The sequence below is a fragment of the Fusarium sambucinum genome, chromosome II (genome assembly GCF_050947815.1).
Source record: "Fusarium sambucinum isolate potato_lamoka chromosome II, whole genome shotgun sequence".
NCBI lineage: Eukaryota > Fungi > Ascomycota > Sordariomycetes > Hypocreales > Nectriaceae > Fusarium > Fusarium sambucinum.
In genome coordinates this window covers 8,608,982-8,627,248 of record NC_139293.1, presented here as the reverse complement: position 1 = coordinate 8,627,248, position 18,267 = coordinate 8,608,982, and the positions used below count along the sequence as shown (strand labels likewise).

The following is an 18,267-nucleotide window of genomic DNA, read 5'->3' as shown; positions in this document are numbered from 1 at the left end:
CTTGCACTTACCGTCTGGTCTCTAGAACCGGAAGGAATCAAACTGGACGGCCCCTCACTGGACATGAACGCTCGATTATTGAGTGGCTATAGTAAACCCGTGTTGGTACAAGGACAGGTGTACACACCTCGGCTGAAACCCTATTGATCAAGCCTTCTCTGTCTGAGTAACTAACTCTAATGGAGTTTTCTTGTTAAGGCGTGAACTAGCAGGATGAGAACAGTTTGGGAGATTTTTGCGTTGAGATAATTGTCGGGGTAGAGGGAATGCCTAAGTGTTACAGAGGTATTCCTCTGATTCAGGCTATCTATGCCCTATCAGTATACACCCGGTACAAGATTGCAAGATATAGATAATTTAATTAAATACTAGCTATCTTGTTGCCATATAGTTGGAATCTCATCGAGACATTCATACTCATCCCAACCCAGTCTCCACTCAGGCGACTCGTAACACTAGGAGTATAGGGTTTGAGTTGCACTTTGTAGCTTAAGAGCTAGTGGCGATGCAGCATACCGGTCTGTTACCACTTCAATATAAGCACCCGTTCCTGACGCCTCAGCCTTCTGTATGGCAGCGTCAAGTTCATCGCATGTCGTTACTTTCGTAGTGAACCAATCTTTACATCCAAAAGCTTGAGGTAATTCGTGATACTTCCATTGAGCGACATCGTTATATGCGCTCTCGGGGTTCTTGCACAGCAACCGCTCGATCAGATACCCGTCGTTGTTCAAGACAAAAACGATAGGCTTGAGGTTGAAGCGATGAAATTGTCCAATTTCCTGGGCCGTGAGTTGGTGCGAGCCATCTCCCGTGATGAGGATGGTGCGTCGCTCAGGAGCAGCCAACGACGCACCAAAGGATGCTGGGGTGGCCCATCCAATTGCTCCCCATAGAGCCTGGTTATGGAAAGTCGAGCCCCTCGGCATAGATGCGAATCCCATACCCATCGAGGAGGTGCCGGTCTCAGCAACGAGGATATCACCTTCCTTTAACATTTGTTGCCATCTTGGATAAAGATATTCCGCACTGATCTTATCACCCACTCGGCTTATCTGTATATCCAGCCCTATTTTCTTGTGGACAACAGTATCTTTGGCCTCTATTTGTGATGCCAAGGCAGCGATGACATCCTTCATCTCAACGTTGTTGAACACCTTCTCACCGACACGGACACTGTGAAGCATGATATTGGCACTCTTCGCAGTTTCGATCTTCGCCATAAAAGAGCCAGAGTTGAAGTCAGTCAGTGCGGCGCCGATGCCTATCGCGAGGTCACTCCTCTCCACGAACTGGCGAACCTCTTCGTTCATGAGCTGGCCATCATACATGCCCACATAATTGTCGAGCGTCTCGTCAACAACGGCTTTATCCATAAACATCGTTACGAAGGGCAAGTTTGAAGCCTTCAAAAATCTTGTAGTGATTTCCTTCAGTCCCGCGCGTGCTAAAATAATGCCCGGCACGACGCAAACTGATTGTGCTCCGTGTATAGCGTCAAGCAGTGCCTTGGTAGCCGCAGTGAGAGAGTCGTGGTCAGATATGGATAGATTGTATGGTTCAGCCGTGCCTAGAAGTGGTGAAGTGGCATGATCGGTTGGAATCGCGATGTAGACTGGACGACGATGGTACATGGCAGCGGCTATCAGACGCTCCATTTCGGTCGCACAGTTTTGTGGAGTGATTATGGCGCTCGCGCACACAACAGGACCTGTCATGTGGTGGAATAGCTCGAATTCCCCATTTCCAAGCGTGTGATGGACTAAACGCCTTGCACTCTGTGTGCGACTAGCTAGCATGCCGACGAGATGGAAAATGGGTAGATTCTCGGCGTAGGCACCAGCTACGCCAGCAATGGCCCCTAGCTCTCCAACACCGTATGTAGTGCACAGGGCTGACATGCTACGAATTCGTGCATAGCCATCAGCTGAGTATGCAGCATTGAGCTCGTTGCAGCTACCGATCCATCGCATGTGTTCGTTGTCGCACACAGCGTCATTTATCGGAAACGCAAAGTCACCGGCTACTCCAAAAACATCTGTAATACCAATCTCGACTAGTCTGGAGATGATATGCTCAATGACTGTTTTGGGTGCGGACTTGTTCTTGTCCACAGTGGAAGCACCCTGTTCTGCGACGGCGTGATTGACAGACATGGCTGATATTGCGAGAAGATGTCTTGTAAGTGGAAGTTGATTTGAAAAGTTCTCTTTAGGTTGAGTAGAAGTCTCTATGGGAATAAGACATTGAAGTGGTCAAACTGCCCAGTACTTATAGATACGTTTCCTCCGAACTTACCGAGAGATTTTGAAGAAAAGAAAAAGGATGCCATCATTGTAACGGCTGCGATTCGAACACTATAGAGCCGCGACTTGTTCCTCGGCTTGGAACGCTTTTGTTCGGCAGTAGAATTAAGAGTATCTAATGATAAGAGTTCACAGACTAAAGCAATAATACCCATAAGAATAGCTCACAAACCCTGTTTTTGGATATAAACCGCCACAATGGTATAGAAATATGAATGTCTTTAAAGCGGGTTGCTTAAGAGACTAGGCAGAGAAATCAGGAAGCAAATCAGATTTAGAGGAAATTCTGACTTGGGAAATAAATTTCGATTAGCTCAGTAATTATACGCTATAAACGGCCTGTTTCTCGGCCTTCTCCCGGAAGGCCGGCTCGTTATCTTTTCTGCGTACAGTTAAAAAAACGACTTAACAAATCCAGTACGTCATCCGTCAGTAAGTCTATGATGGTTAGCGTGGTCAGGGTCTATGGTTAGGCTCCAAGAGAACAATAGAACAAATTTTAACATAACATCACCCAACTGTAGGGCTTTATAACCTCAAAAGAAAACAATACTATAGCAAAAACCCGGGAAAGTCAGTAATCAGTAATGGCAATAGGGAGAGGGTTAGGATGATCGTGAATGTCTTGGTTAGATGCGATTATTAGCTAGATAGAAAGCAGCGATAAAATTCCATTGAAATCTAGCCCCAATAGGTAAAAGTGCAAAAAGTAAAGGGAACAGTAGCTCTTATCCTGATTTATCAATCAGTATATAAAATGTATAGTTTTAATATACCTTGCTCTTAATATCTTTGTTTCTCTACTATATTTCACTATCGATCTCTGCTTATCTAACAATGTTATAACCTTGCATATGGCTTTTCCAATCTACTAATGTCATTATAAATAAATGCATATAGTCACCCTGCTTTTCCTCTCCAGCTAATGCAATAAAGAATAAAGGCATATGCCAATTCTACATTACAATCTTAACCCCAGAGGAAATATAGATATGCATAAAGTCTTAGAGTTAGGAGCAAGAGCGCCTATCAGATACTATCCTCTAACCAAGATATAAGTCCTTGCTTAGAGCTTACAGCGAAGTAGACAATAATATAGAGCTGCCAGCTCGTGGAAGGTCAGCGACGTGGCCCACAGTCCAAGATGATAGACCTGCAACTGATGGAGCCGTTGTCTTGATTGGTTATTCGGCGAAGGTAACGCATCACTGAGCAAAGACTTTACCTTACAGCAACCCTTTATTATGGTACCGATTCGCATGACAAGGGTGTCATTTCAGCCGAGATGGTTGTTGATGCTGATTCGATACTCGACGCCCGAGCCTTTTGGTAGGCCCTCCTGAGCCACAACGCTCTTTGATCCTCTGGTACAGGGTTACGTAGATTCGATTTCAAACTAGCTGTAATCGGAAGTTCAGACCGTGTGACTTCCTTGATCGCACTCTGTAAGTCCTAGCCTATAAAATAAGATGTCGGCTGGACTTCGGACTCGTTTCCACCTTTAAAACTCAAAACATCAACTAAACGCAATATAACATAACATTCATATCAACTATGGCTTCTAAGCAGACCAGTCCGAAGACTTCAATTGGTGCAAGCCTAGTCGTAGGCGGCTGCGGTTTCCTAGGCTACCACCTTGTGCGACATCTCCTGGAGGACGACGAAATAGGAGATGTGTATGTGCTGGATCGCGTCGTTACTAGGAACAGACAGGATGGGGCCACATTTTATCAAGGAGAGATCACCGATAGTGAACTGCTTAGGAGGATAGTGTCTGAGATTCGACCAACCGTCATCTTCCACTGTGCTTCGCCAATTGCCACACTGCCGGCCAAGAGAGAAGGCGAATACTACGCGACGAACGTCAAGGGCACGGAGGCTTTACTCACCGTTGCCGCCGAGAGTGACGATGTCCGAGCCTTTGTCTTGACTTCAAGTATCGACGCCTATGCAAACCCACCGCATACTGATGCAGACGAGACATGTCCTTTGTGGTCGCCTCACGACAAGTCCAATGAGTACAACCGGACAAAAGCAATTGGAGATCGTATTGTACGCGAAGCAAACAGTCCTCAGCTCCGTACCGTTGTGCTACGTCCAGGCCATGGCTACGGTGAGAGACATGTCCAAGGATTAGTCGAAGTTCTCGATGTGTGCGAAGGTGACAAGAAACTATTCCAATTAGGTTCTGGCAAGAACCTGATGGAGGTATGTTCCGGCGAAAACTCTGCAATAGCTCACATCCTCGCTGCCAAGGCACTTCTTGACCCGAGTCGAGCTACTGGCAAAGTTGACGGCGAAGCATTCAATGTCTCGGACGGTGCTCCGGTACCGTTTTGGCATCACATTGGAGTTATTTGGAAGACAGCAAGGGGAGAGGACTTTTATAAAGATGTTACGGTTTTGCCCGCTTGGACAATGATCGCAGCTGTCGTCTTAGCGGAATGGGCGTTCTGGATCTTTACTTTCAACACAGTCAAGCCGCCGCCTCAAACCCGAAGGGTTTCAATGGAATACTGCATTTATACGCATACTCATAGTATCGAAAAGGCAAGGAAGAGACTGTTGTTCAATCCAGTTTCGGATCACGATGCTGTTGTGGCGCAGTCAACGAGATGGATGCTGAATTACCGAGGAAGCTTGAAGCAGGGGATAGAATAATAATACCCTAAATTCTGTGCCTAAATATCTAAATTCTATCTCGCCGTTTTTAGACTGAACGTGCTGAACCCGTTTAAGAAATTTATTTGTGTTGTCACTGTGTTGTATTTAAAATTGCCCTGTGGCCTTGCAATTCCTCTTCTTTTGGGTGAATGCATAACGCTTTTCGTAATTGAGCTTCTTCTTAGTTATTTTACTTAGCTTATACCATTTTGAGGTCAGTTGACTAACATGGATGCTTGGTCTTTTTATGTTTAATGGATCGAAGAGTTGTCTTGTCTTTATATTAAAGGAAGAATAAGTAGGCTGCTTAGCAGGTATTGCTTTTATATTATATAAGAATAAGGTTGCTCTTAGAGCCCTATGTTTCGTGATATACCGCCTCATTGCATTAATTAGACTTTAAGAAGCCCCCATCAAATTTTTTTAAGGTTCCTATGGCTAGAACCGGCTGCTGACCGCCTTATACAGGGTAGCTTCGATATAACAGCTATGTATGTAGCCTTAATTTGTATCCCCGCCATGCTCTTTTATCTTCGTATTCGCACCCTAGCTTCGCAGATTAGATTCATGTGAGGTCCGAGGTCCAGAACTTAGTGAGTTATGCGAAGCTCTTAAGACACTTGATAAATGTAGTACCTTGGTCCAATTAAACATTGTAAACATATTGCCATTATATAAAAGGAAGCTTGACTGAATATGATAGTGTGTATTGTATTAAACAAGGGGACAGTGGAGGCGTTGTCTGTGTGGCAATTATTATGCGATTCAGAGAGTTGTTTTTCAACCGTGATGCGAACGCTGCTTAAAATATTTCATCGCAGAAGACCCTCCGAATCAGATACCGGGTACCCTGGTGCGGCTGGAGAAAAGGATGTACATCTGCGTATCATCGAGTCACGTAGTTATACACGTGATACCCTCCACGTTCAACAAGCATGTATCACATAAATTTCCTGCCATTGTCCCTCGTTTTCTGTCACTCTTGCCAGTGGAAAGAATTGCAATGAAGATTCAATTTCAGCGACAATGTAACCAGCGTCCAAATTGTCACGTTCGAACATACGAGAGATACTATATTGATACGAATCTCAGTCTCGGAGTTTTCTAAGAGTCCTTGTCTATCGTAGCATATCTTGCAAAACCATGTTAATTCACTTCTCCACCATTCTCAAGATACCCGCAAGGACCATTCATCCAGTGATAAGTCGACGTAGAGCCTGCCTGTGACTTATACTGACCAATGCGAACTTGTCCATTAGGACAAACATTTGTGGGGGAAGTCAAAAGTGTGCAGCTTCCATCCTCATCCGAGAGGAAAGAAAGGAAGCAAAGAGGGTTCTGTATGCACGTCGTACAGCACTTGTAGGAATCTCCTTGTGCAGCATCCGCTACCGCAACACCGAAATTGATCATCATGTCGACATAAGGTACAGGGTGTCCGCCATTGGCTGTAACCAGCATGTTGCTAGCACCGCAGGCGGCGTAGAATTGCTCAGCGACAGGGATAATAGTCTCGACGGTCACTGTGAGGCGTTAGCAAAGTTTAAATAGTAGTCAGGTGCTGAACTAACCAGTCTCAGTAGATGAGGAAGTATCGGTGACTGAAACAAAACTAGTAACAGTAGGAGACACAGTTTGAACGACTGTTCTGGTGACCTCATCCGGGTACTCTGTTGAAGTCTCTGTTTCAGTAGTTGTGACGAGCTTGGTACTGGTCTTTGGAGCGAGAGTCTTTCGGGGTCCCTGGACGGTAGTTGTTGTGGTCTTGATCGAGGTGTAGGGGATGCGCTTTTTACAGTCGACTCGCTGGACGTATTGAGACTTGGTGAGAGAGATGGGAAGAGCAGCTATAACATCTGGCTTGGCTCGCTTCGCCTGGTAGCCTCCAAACTCCTTGATAGGTTTGAAGCTGGGTGCCGCAGGGATGGTACTCGTAGTGTACTTGGTAGTTGTGGTAAACGACGTGGCGACAAGGGTCGTAGTGAACTTTCGTGTTATGACACTAGTTTGCTCATCTATAGGTTTCGTGTAAGTGTGTGTCGCAAAAGCATTTGGGAAACAATCTTACCCGTGACTATGCTAGTCGCCACTTTGACATTGGGATTAGCTGTTGCTGTCACAGTGGTATTGACCGTGACCTTTTGAGTTGTGGTCTTTGCTTTGGGGATGACAATAACAGTGATTTTGCGAGTGACCTTCCTAACGACTGTCACCTTAGTCTGGATTGACGTAGTTGCTCGTGGAATCTTGTTGGATGGAATGCTGACTGTTCCATACTTGCTGGTGCAAGTCGCCGTTGGATTCGATGCAGCAAAGGTCTCTACGCCAAGCGCGAGAAGGATGAAAAGAGACCTAACAGTCACCATCTTGAACATAAATTTAGGAAAAGAAGCCTGTAAGTGTGTGCATGGAGAGAGGAAAGAGGGAAAACCGCCAGTGGGTTGTCTATTTAAACGATTGCCATGTGGTCTGACAGCTTACGCCAGCAAAGCAAATACCAATCTTCAATGCTAAACTATTAAATCTAGGAAGTTCTAGCCAACGTTCTGATATCCAGAAAAGAAGTCAGGCCCGTAATTCCACCAATTGTTACTTGTTAATCCAGACTTCGAAGTGAGCTGAATCCCGGGGACCCTTGTTGTCGAGTGGAGTTATTCCGCAAATATCCGGTTCTGGGCCTATAAGGCCGAATGGAAGGTTGCATTGAGTGAAGTTGTTATGGGTTTTCCGAGCAAGGATGCGTCTCTTTTAACAGGGCGTTTAATTGTTATCACAAGTATTATGAAGACTGTACGCCTGAAAATGCAATTAGCATTATATATATAGTATAGTTTAAGAGTATAAGCTAGGCTCTGGAATAAAAGGACTAGAGTGACTTTGTTACTTAATAGTATCTAAATAAATAATAATACCCTAATTTAGAATTCTATCTACACTAAGCTAATTGGCTAACTCTAAGATCCAAGTTAATTAATCTCCACTGCTGCAGTAGGAGCATGATCGATGACAGCCGTATCGACAGCGATATTATATTCTTTACCATACTCTGATACATTCCCAACCTACCATCACTAAGACTGTGATGCATAATCTTCTTCACTCTCACAGCATCAACAGCTGGATAGCCCACGATATGAACAACAGGGACATACTCAGCATACTGTCCTACTATACCGCAGTAAGCCGACAGCTCGCCTAGTCCAAAGGTAGTCATGAAAGCGCCTGCGCCGTTGACACGGGCGTAGCCGTCTGCCGCGTAGGAAGCGATGAGTTCATTGGGATTGCCTTTCCACGAGAGGGAGTTGGCGGCGATGAGGTCTAGCAAGGCGAGTTCGTAGTCCCCAGGAATGTCGAAGATGGAGCGAATACCGAGTTCGTGGAGACGACGGAAGAGATGGTCGCCGACTTTGATTTGAGTCATGATGAAGGTTTATTGTCGATTTAGTAAGAACGTAGGGAGTCGGATCTTGTGACGTAAAACAGTAGCATACGTCGGTGCCGCCGTCTCCAAATCTCGTATGTGGTGTCTAGGAAGGTTACATACAGATCAATATCACTCCGCGTTCCCGGCTCAACCAGTCATGACTCGTTCGAGATAAACGCACATTTAATGAAGTCGGCTTTTGACGTTGCACAGACTCCAAAAAAACCACTGAAAGCTCTCGAATGTGTCATTGGCCGGCATATTTCCGCCGTTCCATTCCGTTATCTACATAAATGGCTGTTCAGCCCTATCCTGAGAATACCCCGCGCTAACCCCCGAATTCTTCGAAATACCGTCCTACCCCCGAAATTGGGGCTCTTTGCAAACAGGCAGTATTCGGGCTTTAAGTTCTTTGTGTTGACGGGTACTCAATGGCTTCTGTTTCGTAGTGACTCCGGACGGTGTCAGTGGAGTAATCCATCTCAGATGACCGTCGCTGTCGAGTTGGAATTGCGATGACGCGCTTCGCGCTTGGTTGAAGTAGGCGTACAGTTCGGTTGTCTGGGCATCCTGACAAGGTATGGTCGTTGTTTGCATTACAGAGCTGTCGCAAGGGTTTGGGACTGGAGGCGAGTTTTGATCGGGAGGCAGCGGCGCTATGATGGCTTCCGGTACACGGGTATCAGAAGGTGCTTGTTGGAATAGCTGGGCTGGAGGAATATGCGTGTTATCGGTTAGAGACGGGTCGTGCAAAAATGTTGGAGGCCATTGTGACGTCGGACCATGATTTGGAGTCTGGGTATGCATGTCGCATGAGGTTGGACATTGTAGAGGTGCGTCTCCAGTTAATAGCTGAGGCTCAGGCAGATCATGGCACAGCTGAGTATGATCTGAGGTTGGAACGATGGGCTGTGAAGGCGCATTGGCATAGGTGGTGCTTGTGTCCTGCTGGTCATGGACATCCCTAATATACTCATCCAAGGGTTCGGTCTTGGGAACAGGATCGTCAGACCCGATCGAGATATCTGGCACCTGATAGCGGCTTCCTGTATCATCGTCGCTATCATCATCTATGACGATGATTTCCCGGGAGCCTGAGGGCTGCTCACGGGGGAAGATCTCGGCGGTCGGTATGTCGTTACCGAGGTTTTCTTCTCTACCGTCTAGTTCGACCGAGGTATACGGTCCTGTAATTAAAAACACACATGATTAACAAGCTGCATACATGTCATTCATTCATCATAATCGCTACCGCTTACCTGCTTCTTCACCACGGCCGTTGTTTCTCCAGGCAATAAAGCCATCCACAAGCTCTTTGTACGGCGTAGTAGAAACCCTGGGGTCGTAGAGTGCAAACTCGCGCGCGGCAATCCAGTTAACCCGACATTCCTCTGGAAACACAGCAGCATCAAAATACATGATGGGATATTTTCTCCTAGAGTAATGCTGCCCTTCAGGGCGGTATTCAGGTGCCCAATCGAATGATTTATTGACGTCGTTATACTGGTAACAAGATGGGACTTTCTCGATAAGGTCAGTATCCTTGACAGTGAGTGTCAAATCTGTACCAAGCTGTCCGGCATTGTGCCATGGTAGAACTAAGATGGCAAAGAACTCCTTCGTCTCACCCCAAAAAGTGGTGTATACTTCGCCAGGCTTTGGGTCAATCACCGTAGGACTCTGATTACTCCGCGTGGGGATACTGCGGCCACCCGAGGGCGAAAGGCTAGTCACTGGCCGACCCATCTGAGAATAACAAGGTCTCCGGGCAACAGCATTATTATCCTCGACATCTTTCTCTTCGCAGCCAAGAACGCGGGTTCCGAGCGCGCGAATGGCGTCTTCGTAAGTGACAGACGTTTGGTTATGCCTTTTACCCCGTAGATGCTTTGCTGCACCGCGGATTGGATCATTGTTGAAGTGTAGTCTGTGTTCCTTGCACTCAAGGATATACCAGCACCCCTTATACTTGGCGATGACATATTTCGGTTCGGCTTGGCCGTTCTGGTAGACCTGTTCGAACTCTATTGTTCTGTCTCCTACGAGGGGATCTTGAGTTACATCTGATCGTGAGCGTTTCGTTGGACGGGCTGCGGGGGGCTCAGAGGGTCGCTTCTGGGGACCTACTGAGGTGTTATGTTCGGTTGTGTCTGGTTCACTCGGACGAATACTCGGCTCTTGTGTATTTTCTGTGTCGAGAGGGCCCGGAGATTTTGTCGTACTTTTCGTTTGCGATTCACTTGTGCTTGTCGGTTGGTCTGGAATCGGGGTAAAGCGTGAGGTAGTTGTGTCTTTGGGTTCAGTGTCGATGTTTGATGAGACAGGGTCTGGCTGAGTGGAATCAGTCCACGAAGGATGACCACGACGATCGCACCAAATCTTGCAATATGCTTTAACAAGTTCTAGACCAAAAATGTCAAAGAGTTCAATGACATAGGATTTCTCTTGTTCTAAGAGATTCTGCTGGTACTCGCGCTCCTTTTGTTCTTTCGTATCTTCGTGCAGCGCGGTAAGCTGTTGCATGCGAGTTACACAGGCACCAATCTCGTTGAGTTTGTCGAATGGATTTTGTGATGAATCTGTCAAGGCCTTGAATAGATCTTGGGCTTCCTTAAGATTCTCTTGAAACTCTTCCTCGGCCGATTTAACGGGGTGGATTCGGGGTGACCATCGTGCCAAATGCTCCTGGAGGGCAGGAATTCGCTGGGAGGGCCCTACTGCATGGCCGTCCATTTTGGGTGTATGTTACAGAGTGATTCACGCTATTTGTCGCTGGGTTAGCCGTTAGTCAGTGGAGACAATAGATCTTCCGCTTGTCTAAGTCAACGAGACAATATGTACTCGATATGGAACTGGACCGGTTATTGCAGAAACTATTCCCCACTACATATAGCAGTGAATGGCGGGAAAGGGAATAGGGAAAAGGAGAAGTTCACGTTTTTCTGTCATTTTCTTTGTTTTTCTCTCCTTTGTGACAGCCTGATCCCGTTCACATCCTATCAAAATATCAACAGGCAAGGATCTGACAAACTGACCAGTAATCCGTCATCTTAACATCCTGGTACCAACAGTTCTATCCAGTGTCGGTTGGACAAGAACGGGTTAGATCGGCTGCCTCTTTGCTTCCTGCGTGAAATTTAGCGAGTCATGTCCTTTCAGCCGCATCTTGGCGACAAAATTGCTGGCCTGAATTTCCCCTATCTGCCGACCTTCGTAGATAACTATAAAGATGTAAATTAGGGCAGTGGTGCAAGGGCCCACCCGACAGGGCAATATACATGGCGCTCATAGAGACCTGTTAGCCGCTGTAACCTCTAGGTAGTTAGTGCCCTGTTAGGTCGGTTCAGAATGGAATAAACCAGCCTATATAACTACTACGGTTACGCAAGAGAGGTGTGGTGGAGCACGCAAAAAAGAAAAAAAGACAAAAAAGACAAAAAACACAATAACTCTATCCAATTCATCTACTATCGTGATTAAATCCATCGTCTGTCTGGTTCCTAGGTACGCTGCAAATAGGACGATGTATCGTAGCCTGTATAAATGCGGAAGACTCTGCTATAGCGCACCTTGGTCTACCTGCTGCAGGCCATCTTGGCTTCCGGGGTAGGTACTCTACTGAAGCGGATAGTTTTCGGGGTTCTCCATCACCGTCCTACATGTACCATCAACATCTAAATGGATGATTTCGTATTTTGTGCCATCCATAGTCTGTGTATATCTGAAGGCAATCGGGAGATGGTCATCGCTAGAGGTGTCGGAGTCGGAGATGCTGTCATCAGAGCGTGAGTCGTTCTGATCGCCATCAGATTCAATTTCAAAATCTGTAAGCAACGGTGTTAGTATACAAAAATGTCCTCAAACTTGGTAACTTGCCTGGTTGGTGGGCACTCCGTTTCTGCGACGACATGCAGTTATGATGTTGTTCTATTTCCTACCGTTATCATAATTAAGTACCGAAACCCCGAGCCTGGTCATAACTAGAGGATAGTTCGCAATCTCAACTGGATGTCCCGGACCCTGAAGCGGGTGCCCTCCAGAGAAAACCAGCCCATGCTTCTTGCACCTCAGGATGGAATAAAATCGATCGTGCTCGACAATAGTGTATTTTCCCTCGGCTTGGCCGTCTTGGTGTACGTCGCAAAACTCGATCTTTTCTATAGGACCAGCTTCAGGAAGGACCTGCCAGGAACGCTTCACAGGATGAGTAGTAAGTGATGCTGATGGACTTCTGTGCTTCTTTGATTGATTTCTAAAACAATTCGGTTCAGCTTCTGCCAAATGATCGTGTGTGCCTGGGTTGTTAGTCGGGTGGGCTCCATTGTGATGTCTTGTGATTGCGATCCGAGTGAGTTTTGAGTTTCAGGGGGATTGTTGATGAGAAAGCGGTCGTCTGATTCAGGTTTTCCGCGGCGTTGGAATACGATAAGCGTTGGGTGCCTGAACTTTTAGAGCAGTTGTTAATGATTGCATCAACATCAGTCACATTGTCAAATATGTCCAGCATACTAATAACAAGCAACACTGGTCGATTGAATTTACTCTGTTAGTACTCGCGCTGCTCGGCTTCCTTAGTCGTCTCATCTGGTCGTGTAAGCGCTTTCCGGAGTTGCGTGCGCCTCTCGAGTCCACTGAAACTTTCCGGAGTGCCTTGCGGTATGCATGTCTCGTATGCAGAATCGAGGTAGGCTTTGGGTTGTTGGTGTTCGTATTGAAAGATCTCATTTGGCGACTTCTCTGTTGGGGTACATGTTGACCATCTTTGAACCCACTGCTGTATAGCAATAACTCGGTGGGACGATTGGGCTATGAAGCTCTGGTCATGTTGGTATGCTTTAGCATATGCTTAGGGATCAATTGGCTGGCTGAGATATGGACATGACAAAATGAACCCGGGGGGGAAACATTGAGGTTTCACAGCCTGATTCATGTCTTGTCCATATTAGACCAGGGTCTGTCTTGTTGCTCCTACAACAGGTCAAGCAGCCAAGAATGACCCTTGCAATTACCTCTGTGACAGTGGCATATGTACATGGTATGGCAGTCTAGTCTTCATTCGTCGTTGTTACAGTTGCCTCTTCGCTCCAATGCTTTTTCTCAGGGACAACAACCGTGAACTTCCGATTGGATCGCGGTGCTGTCTAACTTCGTCTTAGCTGATCAGCCCCCCAGTGACAATCACTAGGTCGACCCTTTTGACACACCAAAGCGTCATCAATCACACAGCTCAGATTAAAAACATGGGTTAATTGGAACAGAATGACAATCTAATTGTGGGCGAGTACCTTTCATCTCCACATACACCATCCCAAAATTTGAGATTTCCTCCCCTGGGGTGTTAAGGATGTGCAACACATCTTAGATGCTGATGCATCACGGAACAAAGACAACATATACTACTCTCTATGCCTTCCCACCTTAGCCCCTTTTTAGTGTTACTCGCTGTCGCTGTTGACAAGACTCTCCATGGCGGGAGGGCCTCTGCGTGCCATTGGCCACAACTGGTCCCTTCCTGAAGGCTGGGTTGAGGTTTCGACCTTGACATCTCGCTGTGGCCGACTTTCTCGGATCTCGGTTGTCGTCCCGGTTCGTTTTCCTTCCACAGAACTTACATTCCTTCTTGAGGCGATGTAGTTCTTGACATCTTGCGCATAATCCAAGTGCTGATCATCAACATCGAGTAGTCGAAAGTGGATCATGGGAAGCCAATCGACCAAGTGAGGGTTATTCCCATCAAAGCACATGATAGGGTACATCCTGTTCTCGACATGTTTTCCCCCGTATTTGTAGCCCACAGCCCAGTCTCCGTTGCTTTTATAGCAAGCGGGAATATCGTCACCGAGCTCTGAGTTCTCAACACATATATCCACGCCATAACCTGGCTCCGAAAACGGGATGACTAAAAGCGCGTGGAGCATGACGACTCCATCAACATCCCACCAAGCCATATACGTTTCACCAGTCCGAGGATATCGTTCAAGGTTATAGGCAGAAGCCTTGCGGCGCTCCCTCTTGTGCTCCTGCTCTTCCAAATAACGGTCTACAGCCCTGTTATTCTCCGCGCAGTTTATCTCAGTGCAATTCAATACCTGTGATCCAAGGTATTCGAAGGCGTTATCATGCGTCGACCTCAATTTGCCGTGCGATTTCAGATGCATTGTGGCAGATTGAAGGGGATCATTGCCGTCGAAGAGCCTATCATGCTTCTTGCATTTGAAGATGTAGTAACATCCATCACGCTCCATAATTCTGCATCTACGATCGACTTGGCCATCTTTATACACCTCGTTAAACATAATTGTGTTTTTGGTAAGAGGACCCGTTGCGATAGCCTGTCGCTGGTGCTTGGCACGGCGAGATGCGGATGTGTTGCACCGTCTCTTATTTGATCCAGATGACCCGCCTGTCTGTTCGACCCCATCTTGTTCATCGACGTTGGCCGGGGTATATGTTCGCTCGGTAGTAGGCTCGATCGTCTCTCGAATATCTGGGGCTTGGATATCGTCTCCCGGCGGTGCCGTACTATGATGTCCTGCTCGAACAGAGTCTTCAAATGGATTTGTGAAGTTAATCGGGGATTTACTGGCTGGGCTTATTCCTCTGTCGTGATCGAGGCCTGTCTCAATACCTGTTGTGGTAGTATCGGGGGTGGCCAGAGTAGCATCTTCATCCGGCTGCTCAGATCGTTGCTGGACTGACGGAGTGAATTCGCCGTGACGCTTTGAGAGAAGGCGATGTAGTTGTTCCTGGAGCAGCTCTGCCTTTACCTTCTCCTGCTTTTCGATATCTTCCAAATGACCTTCACATCGAGCCAGTTCCCTCACCAGGGCTCTTTTTCTCACTGGATTAAGTTCATTGCTGTGTCGCCTTTCTGCAGCGTTATAAACGGCCTGAGCTCGCGAACGCTCTTCCGATGGCTGCACGGGATTGAGTAACGGTCCCAATTCCTGAATGATTCGGTGAAGGGCGGCTTGGTCCTCCATATCGGGCGTATCGGCTAGCCAGTGAAAAGAAAGTGTATTCTGGATCCACGAACTAAAAGAACGCGACTCCACTGCGTCGATGCTGGCAAGCGTTTTTGATGTGGAGGAAAAGAGGGCGGGAAGAAACAACGCGTGAAGGAGAAACAAAAACACGCCATAAGATATTAAGCATGAATCTGCGTTTTGTCCAATCAAGCAAGACCTTTTGAACTAGGGTATGTGGTATGTCCTGTTGGTTGTACAGCAAAACCAACAGCCAATGATCTCCCTCACCAGATCTCACAGCCTGATTTGTTTCTCACATGATCTCGATTGTGTTTCCCATCCATCCGCCAAGAATCAGCAGGTAATAACAATTGAAAATTGTTCCCAATGGCGTGTTGTAGCTTGAATGAGAAAACTGTATTGCTTACTTGTCCGCCCGTTGTTGAAAAATCACCAACGCTGGTCTCACCCTCGGAATAAGAGTACGTATTTTATTTTCATCACAGACAGGGATGTCATCTAAATTAGACGTGCCTATTATTTATAGTTATCTCTTCCCTCGCCCGCCTAATCAATGCGCTAAATAAGCCATGTAGTTTCCGGTACAACCTTGATTGATCCCGGCCCCTAGGGAGGGTACTCACTTTAACTTCACACTACCTAATCTTAGTTACTTTGCGCTATTATTTTTTTATAATCCTTAAGCTTTTGCCTAGGCCTTCTTAATTTCCTCTAGGTTTTTAATAAAGGTTAATTTATCTATATAAATTAAATTTTTAATAATAATTAAATCTAAGGTTCTCTTAAAATAAGGTTTTTTCTATAATATAATTTTTTTAATATAAACCTTATAATAAAGGCTATAACTTATAAAGGAAGCTTTTATTATATATAATTAACCTATTATAATTCTTATATATAGTATTAATTATTATTATTAAGCTAAAGGCTATTAGTCTTAGTTATTATCCTAATAGCTTATATTTTAATATAATTAAGACTATAGTTAAATATAATAAAAATATTAAGCTATATATAAAGGTAATAAACCTCTATATAATAAAAAAAAGGAATATCCTTATAAAGATTAAGCTAATAGCTTTTACTTATAAGTTAAATTTCCTAATTTTATATAAAAATAATAAAAAGGAAAGGCTAAAGGAAATATAGCGGCTTAAAAAGGTTATTTTAAAGGAAAAGGTTAAACTATCTAGATAATTAAATAAATTCCTTAAAGCACTTAATAAGATTATTTTATATAATAAATAGTTTAATTAGTTAAAGAGGTAAGTAATAATAGCAGCTAAAGCCTTTAAGTTATAGTATACTAGTTATAGCCTAATACTATAAGTATATAACTACTGAAAGAAGTCTAGATAAAGAAGCCCGAAGCCAAAGGCTCGGTGCGGATTATCTAGTCAATTGACCAAATAACGCTGCTTCTATCGTGAGAGATTCGTGATGTTATCAACTAGGGTACTTTGCGCTATACCGATCGTGCCGCTTATCTCAAGCAGATCAGGACATAAGGAATACCGTATATTTTTGCGAAATTCGGTAGCAGGCGCTACGAAATTTATTACTTATCCAAGGGAAAGATAGTCTGTCAGAGGTCAGATCTGACTGACTTAGCTCTATGGCTGAATTATATGCAAGCAAGCAAATCACAGATAAGTATTTTCGTGGCGCACGCTACCGAATTTCGCAAAAATATACGGTAGATAGCTTCAAAAGCACCTAAGAGGTTTGCTTGCAGATCTCCAGGTCTCTACCGTCGTAATAAACAGGCAAGTTCTATTCCGATTCAACACTGTTTGGGGTCTGCTAGTGACACATCTGATGATAAGATGCCCAGCAATGCGCAATTAATAAAATTGCCCGCATAGCAGATGTAGACCTACAGATGATCTAGGCCGCGATATCTTCTTTAGTGGTGTATGGCAGATCGGAAAGAACAAACGTGGTCCAGCTTGATTGGGTACCGATCTTACACGATAATGTCTAAAGTATACAGTACCATCAGGCTAAAATGCAATTAGCGTTATATATGTAGTTTCGTTTGAGAATGTAATCTAGACTCTAGAATAATAAGACTGAAGCTACTCTACTGCTTAATAGCTTCCAGATAAATAATAACATCCTGATTTAGAATTCCCTCTGTAACTAGCTGGTTGGCCGACTCCAAGATCCAAGTCTGGCAATCTCTTTGAATGAGTCTTGTTTTAGGTGCGTCCTATAACGTCTTATATCAGCTTTCTATTTATCGACGTTTGCATATTGATGGCATCCAGAAGTTCACTTACGCATTGTGCAGAGTTGAGAGACCCCGCAGGTGGTTTGACCTTGTAAACGCTTCGCTCAAAGTCACAGACAGGCTTGTTGTCAAGCTCTTGGATGCCATTGTTGAGCATTGCGTCGTTGAAGTATTTTCCATCAACCCACTGCAGTGGAATGACATGCAGGGGTGCGGGCGAGGCTGTTTCGAAGTCGTGATTTCTTTTCACCTCGAACTCAAAGCCGTTCTTCACATCACCAATAACGTGAACAATGGTACCCAAGTTTAGATTGCTGACTGATCGGATAAAATATCCCCAATGATTCTTGAAGCTGCCACCACTGTGTATGACAAGGTGTAGCAGAAGCGCACCAGGAGACCCACTGTTGGGGACTATAGGGCGGGGTACTTCTAGAGGGGGCGTAGAGTTATTGATAGAGGAGGGCGTAGGAGGTAGAGGAGGAGGTACAGGCGGCATCTTGAAGGAGGCTGATGTTGTTGTGATATGTATGAAACGACACAATGCTTGTGGGTGAAGGTTTTGTGTTTATTAATACGTGTTGTCTGTGGGGCAATGTTGTTTGTGAACAGAATAAACTGTGACCAAGTTTGGAGGGTGAGATGGTGTTA

The 18,267-nt window shown here is 45.4% G+C and overlaps 8 protein-coding genes across 8 annotated transcripts; 1 reads left to right on the top strand and 7 right to left on the bottom strand.

The window, feature by feature from the left end:
• Positions 1-455: 455 nt before the first annotated feature.
• FSST1_009758 (alpha-keto acid decarboxylase family protein) lies at positions 456-2,156 on the bottom strand (the record flags this gene model as incomplete). The annotated part of the gene is made up of 1 exon (XM_083226758.1): positions 456-2,156. One exon carries the CDS (start codon positions 2,154-2,156, stop codon positions 456-458), a length of 1,701 nt encoding a protein of 566 aa, XP_083085719.1.
• A 1,704-nt stretch (positions 2,157-3,860) lies between these two features.
• On the top strand, positions 3,861-4,967 carry FSST1_009757 (uncharacterized protein; the record flags this gene model as incomplete). The annotated part of the gene is made up of 1 exon (XM_083226757.1): positions 3,861-4,967. The coding sequence occupies one exon, from the start codon at positions 3,861-3,863 to the stop codon at positions 4,965-4,967; it is 1,107 nt and encodes a 368-aa protein (XP_083085718.1).
• Positions 4,968-6,116: 1,149 nt separating this feature from the next.
• On the bottom strand, positions 6,117-7,336 carry FSST1_009756 (uncharacterized protein; the record flags this gene model as incomplete). Its single annotated transcript, XM_083226756.1, has 3 exons — positions 6,117-6,493; positions 6,542-6,985; positions 7,039-7,336. The coding sequence occupies 3 exons, from the start codon at positions 7,334-7,336 to the stop codon at positions 6,117-6,119; spliced, it is 1,119 nt and encodes a 372-aa protein (XP_083085717.1).
• A 413-nt stretch (positions 7,337-7,749) lies between these two features.
• On the bottom strand, positions 7,750-8,391 carry FSST1_009755 (uncharacterized protein; the record flags this gene model as incomplete). Its single annotated transcript, XM_083226755.1, has 2 exons — positions 7,750-7,766; positions 8,016-8,391. The coding sequence occupies 2 exons, from the start codon at positions 8,389-8,391 to the stop codon at positions 7,750-7,752; spliced, it is 393 nt and encodes a 130-aa protein (XP_083085716.1).
• A 360-nt stretch (positions 8,392-8,751) lies between these two features.
• On the bottom strand, positions 8,752-11,127 carry FSST1_009754 (uncharacterized protein; the record flags this gene model as incomplete). The annotated part of the gene is made up of 2 exons (XM_083226754.1): positions 8,752-9,581; positions 9,654-11,127. 2 exons carry the CDS (start codon positions 11,125-11,127, stop codon positions 8,752-8,754), a joined length of 2,304 nt encoding a protein of 767 aa, XP_083085715.1.
• Positions 11,128-12,009: 882 nt separating this feature from the next.
• Positions 12,010-12,304, bottom strand: FSST1_009753 (uncharacterized protein; the record flags this gene model as incomplete). Its single annotated transcript, XM_083226753.1, has 2 exons — positions 12,010-12,218; positions 12,259-12,304. The coding sequence occupies 2 exons, from the start codon at positions 12,302-12,304 to the stop codon at positions 12,010-12,012; spliced, it is 255 nt and encodes an 84-aa protein (XP_083085714.1).
• Positions 12,305-13,829: 1,525 nt separating this feature from the next.
• Positions 13,830-15,377, bottom strand: FSST1_009752 (uncharacterized protein; the record flags this gene model as incomplete). The annotated part of the gene is made up of 1 exon (XM_083226752.1): positions 13,830-15,377. One exon carries the CDS (start codon positions 15,375-15,377, stop codon positions 13,830-13,832), a length of 1,548 nt encoding a protein of 515 aa, XP_083085713.1.
• Positions 15,378-17,466: 2,089 nt separating this feature from the next.
• Positions 17,467-18,115, bottom strand: FSST1_009751 (uncharacterized protein; the record flags this gene model as incomplete). Its single annotated transcript, XM_083226751.1, has 2 exons — positions 17,467-17,595; positions 17,666-18,115. The coding sequence occupies 2 exons, from the start codon at positions 18,113-18,115 to the stop codon at positions 17,467-17,469; spliced, it is 579 nt and encodes a 192-aa protein (XP_083085712.1).
• Positions 18,116-18,267: the final 152 nt, after the last annotated feature.